This window comes from Nelusetta ayraudi, unplaced genomic scaffold, assembly GCF_046127955.1.
Source record: "Nelusetta ayraudi isolate G7.1 ecotype Tasmania unplaced genomic scaffold, CSIRO-AGI_Nayr_v1 ptg000013l, whole genome shotgun sequence".
NCBI classification, from domain to species: domain Eukaryota; kingdom Metazoa; phylum Chordata; class Actinopteri; order Tetraodontiformes; family Monacanthidae; genus Nelusetta; species Nelusetta ayraudi.
In genome coordinates this window covers 863,847-876,230 of record NW_027466063.1, presented here as the reverse complement: position 1 = coordinate 876,230, position 12,384 = coordinate 863,847, and the positions used below count along the sequence as shown (strand labels likewise).

Genomic DNA, 12,384 nt, shown 5'->3' with positions numbered 1-12,384 from the left:
CTCATTTCTGCTTTTCACTGGTGTGGAACTCAGTGATGAGCACCTTTGTTGCTCATCAAAGCGCGTGTGTGCAACGATGCCCCTACAGCTATGAGGTGCCCTGATGAGAGGGTCTCAAACCTACGGTGGACTCACAAAAACCCATCAAGGATGCATCCAAACATCCAGTGTGAATAACCTTGAATCTCTTATTTCATCATGTGACTTTAAGGTCTAGTGGTTCCATCGACATCCTACTCTCATGTGATCACTTCCCGTTTTGCACCCCTTGGCAGCTGTGCTGTGCTCTGGTCCCTTTCAGTGTCACTTTCATTGCGGCAAGGATGAGAAAGTGTTGTCCTTTTCACTCTGTGCCACGTTGCGTTCACAAGAGAACTCATTAACAATGGTCTCCAGTATCGCTTCATTCTTGCTGATTGCTGTCATATTCCTGTGCCGCACACCGTGCTGTAGCAGCGGCATTTCCTGTCAAAATGAAGCTGGTGAACCAGTGGATTGGTGAGTAGATTGGAGGTATTTCAAAGTAGTTGAAATATCTCCAGTTTTTTTTTTTTTTTTACCTCCATCTCTTGAAGAGAAGGTTGCTAAATTATGTTTTTTTTTTTTAATTTTTTAAAAATTTTTTTATGAATTAACGTTATCTTTTAAAAATGTTTTATTATATTTTTTTGTTTTACTGAAGGTTTATCATCTACAAACTGCCCAGTTATAAGATTGGCGAGGTCGGCAGTGGGGTGGATTACATGTACTTGGACTCGTCGGTCGGGAGCTGGCAGATGAGTAAATTCATGGTGAACACCAGTCAAGGAGCTGTTGGTAATACCCTCAACCAGCTCTATAAGGGACAGGCCTACAAGGTAAGAGGAAACCTAACCTTCCCTTCCAATGATGAATGATGATTTCATTTTATTTTTAATCCGTCACATATTTGCAACCTTGTCTCAGTGCCAACATGGGTCAAGCTCGCCACAGTTTGCTGAATTGACTATTTTCTTTTTGGGGAACTGAGACACAGATATTTACTTGTAACTGGGGAAGTTTGGTGAACCAATTCAGGATAGTTCTTTGTAGTCCCTACTACTCACCTACACATGCATGATCAATAAAAAAAAAATATGGTGGAATAAAAAAATACCAATAATTCTTAGCAGAAAACTGGAGAGGTTTTCAACAAACAAAACTATGAAAAAAGGCCAGATGCGGCTCAAAAGAAAGGATGAGGATTTCACCAAATTAAGTAATATTATCATGAGAACTAGCAAAACAACTGACAACAACATCAAGACGATGATGACCCGAGAGTATTGTTGCCATGGTTAAAATGACCTTGGGCAGTTCACAAAAACAGCTTCCCACTGAAGCCCGCATCGCTACCACAGCATGTGAAGTCACCTCCTTCCCCCTTTCTAATGGGTTGGATCTCTTTCTACAAGAGAAGGAGGCATGAACGTGAACATGCAGGAAAATTTCAAAGTTTACCAGTTGTTTATTAAGTGGATCTGGAACTGAGCAATGAGCAGCCCAATAGTGTCCTTGCAAAACCACCCCACCTCTTGTTTGACCCGGAGTATTGATTTGCTTTCATGTTTTTTCAGTGGCAATATTAAATTACAGGCTGGCTACCCACCAGGATTCCAATTGAAACAATGAAAAAGTGGAACACTGCATCTTGTTTTTTTTTTTTTTTTTTTTTTGGGGGGGGGGGGGGGGGGGGGCAAGAATCCCCGTTGGTTCATCATCTAGTCTGCAATTTGTTATTGTCCGGTCTTGCCATGACCACGTGCTCTGCAGTCGTGGGGTCATATTTGACAAACAAACACAGAATTCTGTCCCCATCGCTTATCAATTTTTGTGAAAAGCCACTGAGTGTTTGCACAAACTGCTCATGAAATCAGTTCCCTGGTGCAATTTGTTCTAAGATGCTCCAGTTTCCACATCCGCAGCCTGATCATGAGCGCACGTTCAATGAAGATCCAGGACAGATGAGAGATCAGATGAGATATTATTTTAGAATAAGTTAGTTCACCCAAATTATATGCCAATTGCTATATTTGTATTTTGCTATATTGCGTATTGTATTTGTAAAAGGCACACTTGTTTCAGTCGAACAGTTCAGTCTATGCACTCTACAACGATGCGCCGCCAAACATGGACTACGTCAAGGGATACGGACACAGCAAAGGTAAAGTTTGACATTTCATTAAGACAATGTTGTTACTTATTTAGGTCAATGTTTTGCCGTTACTTTGCAGACTGCTCAATGCAAATACAATGTCCACATTTGGAGTGTTTTTGGACCTCCGCGCAATCAGCCCATTTGCGTTAATGATAATCATATGTAAATACATCAGCACACTGTGCTCTATACAAAATGCTAAAAAAGCAATCAAGCCGCGAGATTGGCAAAACTGTTTCCAAGAGTGAGGTCTGGAGTCTAAACACACGTAAATCATTTAAAAATGATTTGTGTTCTTCCTGCAGGGGTCTTGCTCTTTGACCGCTCTCAAGGTTTCTGGCTGTCCCACACCGTCCCCCATTTCCCCTCATTCCCTGAGAGAGGCTATGTTTACCCCTCCTCTGGAAAAGTCAACGGGCAGACAGCCCTCTGCGCGACACACAACTATGATCAGCTCCTGCTCATAGGTGAGTGACCTGCTGCGAGGCCCGACGTGTTCCACAGCCTCTGCCATCATCTCAGGCATCGGCTTGCAAAACTCTCTATTTGCCGAAACCATGAACGCGCCGTTATCTGGTATTATGTAAGGCAATCAGTGCCATCGGTCCACATGGACATGGAACAAGAATCCGAACCTGCAGTCATTGTCTTTTGATGTTTAAAGGGGCAGTTCACTCACAATCAATGAATCCTGGCTCGGAAACTACCGTGGATATTTTGGTTAAAATCTTAATGGTTGAGTTTAGATGTTTTTTTTTTTTAATTGAGGAAATAAATCTCCCCAGAGGCCTCATCGGAATTTGGGTGGGAAGTCAATAGGAAGACATTCCAGTTTTGAGCAAACTATCCTTTTAAAAATAAATAAAGCTTTTGTAGTCGGTAGAATTGTTCCCAAGAAAAATTGTTGACACTGTGAATGTTTCTTTTTAAAGTCTAGTGATACTGTCGAAGTCAAAGTGTTTTTTTTTTTTTTTTTTTAATATGCCCATTAGTTTTACCTACATATATACCACTTTCTTTCACCTTTACTTCTTTGTGATGCATTGTTCTCATGTCTCCAGTCAAACAGATGGCATACATCTACCCGCGTCTCTACAATTGCTCTGTTCCTGCCCCGTTCCTGGCTGACCTACCACAGTTGGCTCAGTTATGTGGCGGCACCAAACCGCAGCTGTCCTCAGATAGGAGAGTGGAGCAGATTTTCTCGATGCAAGGGGAAAAATTTGTCAGCTTTGCCAAATCTGAAAAATTCGTAGACGGTAAGACATCAAAAAAAGACACAAACGGATGAGAGGCTTCTTTACAGACATGGCAGCCTGACACACTGGCTGCACAATCTGACAATTAAACTGCAGTTAAACAACTTTGTAAAAACGTGTTGCAACTCTTGTTTGCAACAGCTGCTCATTTAGCTTAGCATTATCTCTGGTCAGTGAGGGGTCACAGTACACTAAGGTCCCTTATGTGCGTCTGATGACGCAAAAGACAGATCATTTGTTACTTTTTATTCATAATTACCAATGATTCACGGAAATTTTATCTTGCCCTCCAAAAAAGTGTGCTGAAGAGGGAGAGAGTACAGAATAATAAGAGGTCACGCTTCCACAGCATTAAAGTCCTGTTTGTTCAGCAGTAGGGATATGATCTAATGATACAAATTAAAGCACAACTGCACCACTTTCAGATCTGAAAATACAATTTTATCTATCTATCAATATTCCTCTACTAAACCAGTAGTCTGAAATCAAAACATAAAAAGCATTCTAAATTAAGCTGGTACAGTGTTTTTATGTAAGCTTAGCCACGGTAATATACACCAAGTCACTATCTCCTTACTGACATTATCCCAGACATCTACACTGGCTGGGTGGCCCAGGATCTGGATGCTGACTTGCTGGTGGAAACCTGGCGGACGATGGGACATGATATGCCCTCCAACTGCTCCTTGCACAGGCACACCATGAACATTAAGAGAATCAAACTTCCCGGATTGGTACAGTTCCAGTCCAACCACGACCACTCGAAGTGGTGCGTGTCGTTGCTGTATGAAGAGCAGGTGACGTGTCTGGGGGACCTGAACAGAGAGAAGGCCCAGATCTGGCGCGGTGGGGGTCTGGTCTGCACCTTCAACCCCATCATTTACAAGGCCTTCAGACAGGCGGTCAACTGGTACAATAAATGTAAAACCAGCATTTAAACAGGTTTGATTTGGAATTGAAGGACTGAAATTGTGTTGTTGTTTTTTTGGTTGATGCTAGTGAAATGTGGACATGTAAATCAGACTATTGTTTAACCAATATTGTATTTCACTGAAACAAAAAGAAAATAGGGGTCTATGTTCTCTCCACGGTAAATGTCTAAAAATTGACTATCTACAGTATATGACCTTAGCAACAATAAAACAGTGTTTAAACAGTTCATTGATACCTAAAGCAAGTGGGTATTGCAACAATCTAAAAACAGTTTTGACTGGAGGCTTTGTAGATTTGTCGTGTCTGCTTCTACGAGGAGCTACGCTGCATCTGTTTAACCTTTGCTTTAAAAAAACAAAAAAACAAACAAACCAAAAAACAGGATTGATGCATCTTTGGGAGTTACAGAAAACGAATTCTTGCAAAGAGGCGAACAGTGACCTCTAGTGGTCATTCTGTGTCAAGACAGTAATTTATAAATTTTGATTTGATTCGATAATTATGGCGAAATCTTGGTTTGCCAAAAGCTCTGACATAAAAGAACAAAGACAGCATAAAGGACCTGGGGTAGGTTTTTCGTCGAAAATGTGCCATTTAAAAAAGGCTTAAAGGTTCGTGTGATAGAGCGAAGGTGAGAAGGAAATTGTTTGCCTGTATGTCAACAGTTGCAAGAAAAAGGCACTACTCCATGAGGGGGAAAAAAATAAACAATTTTCCTGGAATAACAAACTTAATACTATTTTTTTTTTAAAATTTGTATGCGTAACATTAAAAAGTCATTCTTGAACCGTTCTCACTGTAGCTTTATTTTGAAACAAGGAAGTACTATGAGACGTCGCTATGGTAACAGGTAACGCGAGTTTTTGCTTGCTAGCGATAAGCTAGCGCCCTTCTGTTTACTTTTATGTCCTTCCTTTTGTTCCTGTCAGCAAGAATAGGTTCGAGGTTCATACTTCCATGCAATGGAGGGTTCGGCTACCTACCTCATACGACCCAAACACCAGCACAAGTGAGTGGCGAACACCAGCAACACTTATACCTGTGGCGGCGACGTTTAGCATTTAGCGAGCGAGTTTGTCTATTTACGTCCTTGTCCCCGTCATTCTATATTATTATTTATTTGGCGTTGAAGCCACTTTTGTTGTGGCTACAATTGGGAACACATTGACAATTGAACAGGAGATATTCAATGGAATACTGGTTGTAAGGGTTAGCGCTATCTTATTACGGAAGATTGATTCAGTTGGGTCGATGTACGATACGTTTACAACAACAACAACAACAACAACAACAACAACTTGACTGTCCAAATGTGCCAGGTTTAAGCCGGCCGTCGTAAAGGAATGCATCCGTGAAATCGTGAAGGAACGGCTGTCAGGGATGCTCTACGAGCCCGATGAAGTGCCAGAGCTTTGCCGATCACTAGCAGACACTGTTAAAGAAAAAGTAAAAAGTAAGTAACCTATAACTTATGGGTTGGTTGTAGTTTATTATATTTCGCATGAGGGTTATTGTGAAGGGGATTTATAAACAAAATAAACAAAAACTGGGACCAAGAAAATGCGAATGAGAAGGGTTTTTACTTTACTTGTAAAAGCCTTGTTTGTAACAGCCTTTGTTTACAGCAAGCTTTTCTCTCCAACAGCTTTAGGATATGACAGGTACAAGCTCGTCGTCCAAGTTGTGATTGGAGAACTCCGAGGACAAGGAGTCAAGTGAGTCTGTTGGACCGTTTTGTTTTTTTTTTGCTCACCCAAATGACACAATCCTGTAAACCATGCCTGTTAGACCCAAAGGCCTGTGTGCTCAATCCGGACTGCCATGTCAGTTTATACTCATGTTTATTCGATTGTTACCTACATATCATGAACATTGGAGTCTAAAGCACATTGTGGACGGAAAGAGCGACAGAAAAAAACAATAAAAGGAGAAACTTTCTACCTGCTTTGCGTTTAACCAGGATGACCTCAAAGTGTTTCTGGGATGCTGACACGGACAGCTATGCAGAGGAAGTTTTCATAAATGTACGTCTTACTGATCATTTGTTGTTAAAACAGTGCCACGATATTTCCCTTTTTTGTTTCTCAATTGATTTTTCTTTTTTTGTTGTTGTTGTTTTCTTCTGCAGGATAGCTTGTTCTGTGTGGTGACAGTTTTTGGAGGTTATTACTACTGAGGGAATGAAGGATGGATGAAGGCAAAGGGATTACGGCGTACTGATGCTGACGGACTGATCCTGAAATACTGCAACCAGTGCAGAAATCGATGGGTGAAATTGACCCATAAACACTTTTTTGTACTCTGCTGAAGTTGCTGATGTAAATACTGTAAAAGGCTGAGGATTCTTTTCTGGTAAATAAAGTGATGCTTTTCTGAAGTGCTCCATGTTTCAACTGGGACTTGTGTGTTTGAATGGAACTAATGTTAAATTTAAGGCAGTTGCATCAGGTGTTGAAGCCCAGAAGAAGTGTGAGACTTTGAGGCAGGCAGAATTACGCTTCAAGTGCTTGTATTTGCACAGCATGACCACTGGAAGTCAGTATTGGTCCCTGTAACGTCAACCACAGCACAACATTTTTCTGAATATATTATTAAATATTTTTATTTTTATTTTTATTTTTTTAAATGATGTGTTTGTATTCATAAATAATTTATCTACAGTAAATGTGAGGCAGGTGCACTCTAAAGTTGTCCAGTACAATCAAGTTGTGGATCTTGTAGGGGTTTTACAATTTTATTTTGTCAATTTCAAAACAAATATTTGCATTGGCTCTTAAAATTGCAAAACATGCTACTTAAATGTCTTCCTCTATTATACAAGTTGGATGTGTAATAACAAGATACCTAACACCTGCATGCCCTTTGTCCGTATCAACTCAGGTATTTGGATATTTGGCTTTGGTATGGAAGTTCAGAAAGTATCTAAATTACATTACAACCTTTTAGAGGTGAACATAACTTTGCCTTCTCTGGATGTTTGAATTCACTTGTCCAATTTGTCAGTGTTTTAGTCCTTTCATAATATGCAGTTCTCTCACCAGTTGATTAACCACAATAAGTGTCTGATTGACCGCTAAACATTCTGCTTTAATGAAAATATGTGTTTGTCTTCCTTTGTTCACATTGTGACATAACAAAATGACTCCCGTCAAAAAGATCACTTGCCAAGTAATTGATTTTTTTTTTTTTTTTTTTTTATTGCAGTCTACCACCCTGTAGTGGACTCTGTTCAAGCACCCTTTGCATCAATGTACCTTAAATGTTTCAGGAGTACACAACTACAAGTCAATATCTTCCTGAATGAATGACCTCTCACATGATGTTTGTAAAGGGGATCAACCTCTCTCTGTCTTCATGCAAGCTCACATTAAAGCCTCTGTTGGCAGTTGTCTGTGCAGCGCTCCCCTGAGCCAAAATCCATTAAGCCACAATATTGATTTTTCTCAGTAAACACTCATCTCCCAAGGTACTGATCGCTTTTCCGTTGGCAACCGATTGCACATAAATGCTCGCCAATCAAAACACCATAACCGCTCTTGTTGGACGAGATCAAGACAAGATACACTTGATGACTTGACCATTATGTCCATGATACTTTGTTGTAATTAAATGCCAAGCGAGTGCTTTTGGTGAGACTGACAGTGCTCTAATAGCAATTCTAACTCATGCATACCAGCTTATATCGGGGGGGGTCTGCTGGAGTCTATCCCCCCAGCTGTCTTCGGGCGAAGGCAGGGTGACACCCTGGACAAGTCGCCAGTTCATCGCAGGGCCACATAGAGACAAACAACCATTCACACTCACATGCACACCTATGGACAATTTAGTGTGTTCAATTGACCTCACATGCATGTTTTTGGGGTGTGGGAGGAAGCTGGAGAACCCGGGGAGAACCCACGACTTTCTTGCTGTGAGGCGGCAGCGCTAACCACTGCGCCACCGTGTCGATAGCACTGGTCATGTGAGATGAATGTCACGTCAGAGTTAATTTTGCAAGCTATATCGCAAACATCAAATTTGCAATAAGTTTCAATTGGATTGATTACGGTGCCGCTCAGGAGAAAAGCAGTACTGTCTACTAACGTACATTGTTGCCTCACAGCCAAATTTATAGCTAAGCTTCAGGGGGGCTAAACTAGAATATAGCTAGCTCTTTGCAAAGTGTGCATGTCACACACTTACACCTTTTACACCAGGGTTTAAAAGAATATACACCCCTCATGTCATGTCATGTTCACATGCACCATAGATTTAAGGCTTGATTATAAATTATGAGAATCTTTAAATCCTGTTATGTAGTAAGGTTTTAGTCATGGATGTCTTGGGGTAGATTGAGACAGGTCCCCGGAGCACTGGAAATTAATGTGTAAAATATGAAGGAAATGCTCTGTGCCCTTTTGTTGAAATCAGACACATGCTACCAAACACGTATGTCACACTGAAGTGAAAATTCTCTTCATGCTACATTTGTGTCCTCCATGTCTGGCAGAAATACAGTTACTGACATGGAGCGGCGTCACATGTCCAATTTGCATTTCCTTTCATCAAAGACGTAGGTTATTAAGATGAGCAGGTGTGCGCATTTGGATCGGGCCACACGGTTTTCATGTGAGCAGGGTTTTTTCCCTTTGCGGCCGCATCTTGCTTTCGCGCGCCACAAAAAGGTTATTGATGAAAGGAGGCAGCATTTGGAAAAGAAAATGTCTCACGCTTCGTTTCTAGCTTTGGTCTTGCTCAGAAGATAAAATGTATACTGGGAGTCTGCTTTTATATTTATGTGCTTAATTTCTCTATGATTGGGTAGCAGCCACCATGATGGGGATTTGACCTTGAGAAACTGTGCTTGTGCAGTGCGTCTGCTCTATCTTATTGCTTCAAATGAGGCTATTTGACTGAGCGGATGCAACAACAATACAACATGACAGGCTATTTGCAACAAACAAACGGTCCTCCTCTATTTGTGCACGTAGCTGGCATTATTTTTCACATTCTATTGTGTTTCATCCACACTGCAAAGTGGATTTCTTTTTCATACTGAAGGGAATAATAACTGAAAAAAAACCTTATACATATCAATGTGATCTGGTCTTTATTTACTTTATTTTTTTAAGAGAAATAAAAGACTTTTTATTGACCGTGCTGCCTATTTCATTTTGGCATCTTAATGGGTAGCTATGAATAGCAACCTGCTCATGAGAATGTAGATTTGTGTTACTTTCATTGGCACCCTCTTCAGGTATTTGTGAGCCTTCATTCTTAGTCTTCCGAAAATTATACATTTTCTGTAGGTGTAACTTTGTGTGGTAATTTGTGCAATGATTGCTTTTGGACTACTAGTCTATGCTGTTGCCCCAAGGTAGCTGGGATAGACGAAAGAAGAATATGAACTAAAACACAATTCGTCGTCTCCGTCATATTTTGTCACCACAGCAACAGCAGTGCTGTTGTAATATGGCAGCATATTATTAAAAGGCTCGTTATTGCCTATGTCCAATTTGCGCTTTCCATTCAATGATAGAAAGTAAGGAAATGTAGACTTTATTCATCCCTGTGGGGAAATTAATTTGCACAGCACAGTACATAAAAGAGAAAAACAGGGCAGACGAACGATAAATAAATAACAAAAAGAACCGTATTATGCTTGAAAATATATCAAAATTATATTTTTTGTATGTGGCCGCATGTATTCTGCCCAGTCCAAGTCTGTTCAGGTAAACACCCAGGTATTTGTACAATGTGAATTTCTTAATATCTGAACCTAGGATGTTAACCCATGTTGTTTACTTTCTTCAGAAGTCAACAACACGTGATGAGAATCTCCTTTATTTTATTATTATTATTATTATTATTATTATTATTATTATTATTATTGTTATTATTATTATTTTTTTAATTTTATACACCATTTGATAAAGTCCTTGATGACCAGCCGATATCCCTATTCGTTCCCCTCAGATACACTCCCGGAAATAGCTGTACCATTAACTGCAGATTAATATGTCGGCACACAGTCGCAACCTCACATGCAGTGGTGAGGTAGTTGATAATCCAAGCAGCCAGGTGACAGTCGACTCCCTCCTTCACGGTGTAGTCAGGTGGTGGATTACAGCATCTTCAAATCCAGGACCTGGACATATGTCAACTATAGTGGATCCAGCTTTGAGTTCACCAGAGGTTCCAGGTGATTCAGCATGACCCTCTTCATGATCTTTATGATGTGTGAGGTTAGCGCCACTAGTCTCAAACTAAACACTAATCTAGACTAAAGTAGACTAAGTTGGGCTCCTCAGGATGATTTAAGTACTGGAACCACACTGGACGTCTTGCCTTGGACAGGACTTTTCTCCAGACAAGGGTTCACCAACCTTTCTGAACCTGAGAGCTACTTCCTGGGTACTGAGTCATTCGAAGGGCAACCACTTTGCTACACTCTTCTGAAATAGGAAATTTCCTCAGTTTGCCTTTGGTTATATATTATTATTAATTTTGAACAATGACTTACAAAGCTTGGATACAGATACTATCAATATTCAACGCTTTATTTTGAGTAATCAAAGTTCACCGAAACTGCTCTACGACTTCATGTATAATAAAATATTTTAATCATTTTATTCTTAAGATAATAACATTTTGAAATCTATAAAAATGCAAGTGTGATTACAAATCAATAACAACAGGATAAAATAAAATTCTAGACGGCGCTCACTGAGCTGTGCTATTTTTAGAACAGGCCTGCGGGCAACTCATGTGGTCCTTGGGGGCTACCTGGTGCCCGTGTGCACCATGTTGGTGACCCCAGCTCTCTCTCTGGGACTGATGCCTTCCAAGACAGATCATCTCCAGTTGTGTTTTCATCTGGTGAGCTGTGAGAGAAATACTGAGGCGGGGAGGTGGGGGGTCTGGGGACGGGGAGTGCAGGGGAGCGAGAGCAGAGGAGGGGAGAGACTGGATGCAGCTGTTTCAAAAACACATATTGCCCATTGTGTGTTATAGCATTTCACTAGCAGGGAGATTCCACGACCATTAGAAATATTTACTTGTGGATTATCCAGTGAGCATTTGCTTAGTCTGTGTTACGCAATACCAACCTTAAATTTTCATGAACGCGGACTAAATCGACCATTGTCTATTTAGTACGAGAATCATTTTGAAGTCTCACTCGCTTTAAAGTCTTGATAATGATTTCAAGAGTATTATGATGTTCAGTTTCATTTTATATGCTAAACTAAATGTATTTCCATTAGGATTTGGCATGCAGGCGATCCTCCCAGCTGGACAACCTTGAAATGGTGTCGGCGGGTGAGAAGGTCCAAGAAAACAAGCATTCAATCAATTGATTGCTGATTCACCTCACATTCTCTGGAAGTAGAATGTAAGAGCAACAACAACAAAAAAACACATCATCTCAGGGAACAATACAACTCTTTGTTGACAGAGATGGAGCAGTGGTGAGCAGCGTGTTTACCTACATCCTACTCCACACAGCAGCAGTTACGTGTGCAAAAAAATATGTTGTGAGAGGACTTTAAAGCCTCAGTGGAAGGTGTTACCACCCCGCAGATTAGATTTAGTTCATCACTGGATGCATTTCACACTAGGCGCTGCATGTCCTCCTTTGAGTCATACACTTCTTTTGGTATATTTTTGTGTTTTCTACACTTGAAGACCATTATAAAGGAAGTTATCAGGAAATGCAACATCTGTTGAATAATGGTGGCCGGAGATTAGCTGCTACCTTAAGTACAGGATGGCTATTATTTTGCAAATACATTCATTTCACTTCTACTTTGTATCAACTTTGTGCTGTCCTGTCCTCTGTATGTGACATCAAAAGGGCTTTATGAGATGGAGCTCAACAGGGCAGACTATTATCTCCTTTTCTTATTTACCTTCAAATTCACAGTCAGACAACCTGCATATTTCAAATGTGGCCTGAGGACACTGATTTACCTGAGGTAACAACCTCACCAAGTAAAGATGCACTGACTTGGTGTGACTTTCTAAAAAAAAAAAAAA

At 40.5% G+C, this 12,384-nt stretch overlaps 2 protein-coding genes across 2 annotated transcripts; both read left to right on the top strand.

Moving 5' to 3' along the window:
- Positions 1 to 276: 276 nt before the first annotated feature.
- On the top strand, positions 277 to 4,589 carry dnase2b (deoxyribonuclease II beta). Its single transcript, XM_076022618.1, has 6 exons — positions 277 to 498; positions 683 to 857; positions 2,104 to 2,182; positions 2,482 to 2,643; positions 3,238 to 3,435; positions 4,027 to 4,589. The coding sequence occupies exons 1-6, from the start codon at positions 386 to 388 to the stop codon at positions 4,371 to 4,373; spliced, it is 1,074 nt and encodes a 357-aa protein (XP_075878733.1). The 5' UTR covers positions 277 to 385; the 3' UTR covers positions 4,374 to 4,589.
- A 151-nt stretch (positions 4,590 to 4,740) lies between these two features.
- dynlt2b (dynein light chain Tctex-type 2B) lies at positions 4,741 to 6,745 on the top strand. The gene is made up of 5 exons (XM_076022624.1): positions 4,741 to 5,377; positions 5,688 to 5,821; positions 6,014 to 6,083; positions 6,329 to 6,392; positions 6,497 to 6,745. The coding sequence occupies exons 1-5, from the start codon at positions 5,331 to 5,333 to the stop codon at positions 6,542 to 6,544; spliced, it is 363 nt and encodes a 120-aa protein (XP_075878739.1). The 5' UTR covers positions 4,741 to 5,330; the 3' UTR covers positions 6,545 to 6,745.
- Positions 6,746 to 12,384: the final 5,639 nt, after the last annotated feature.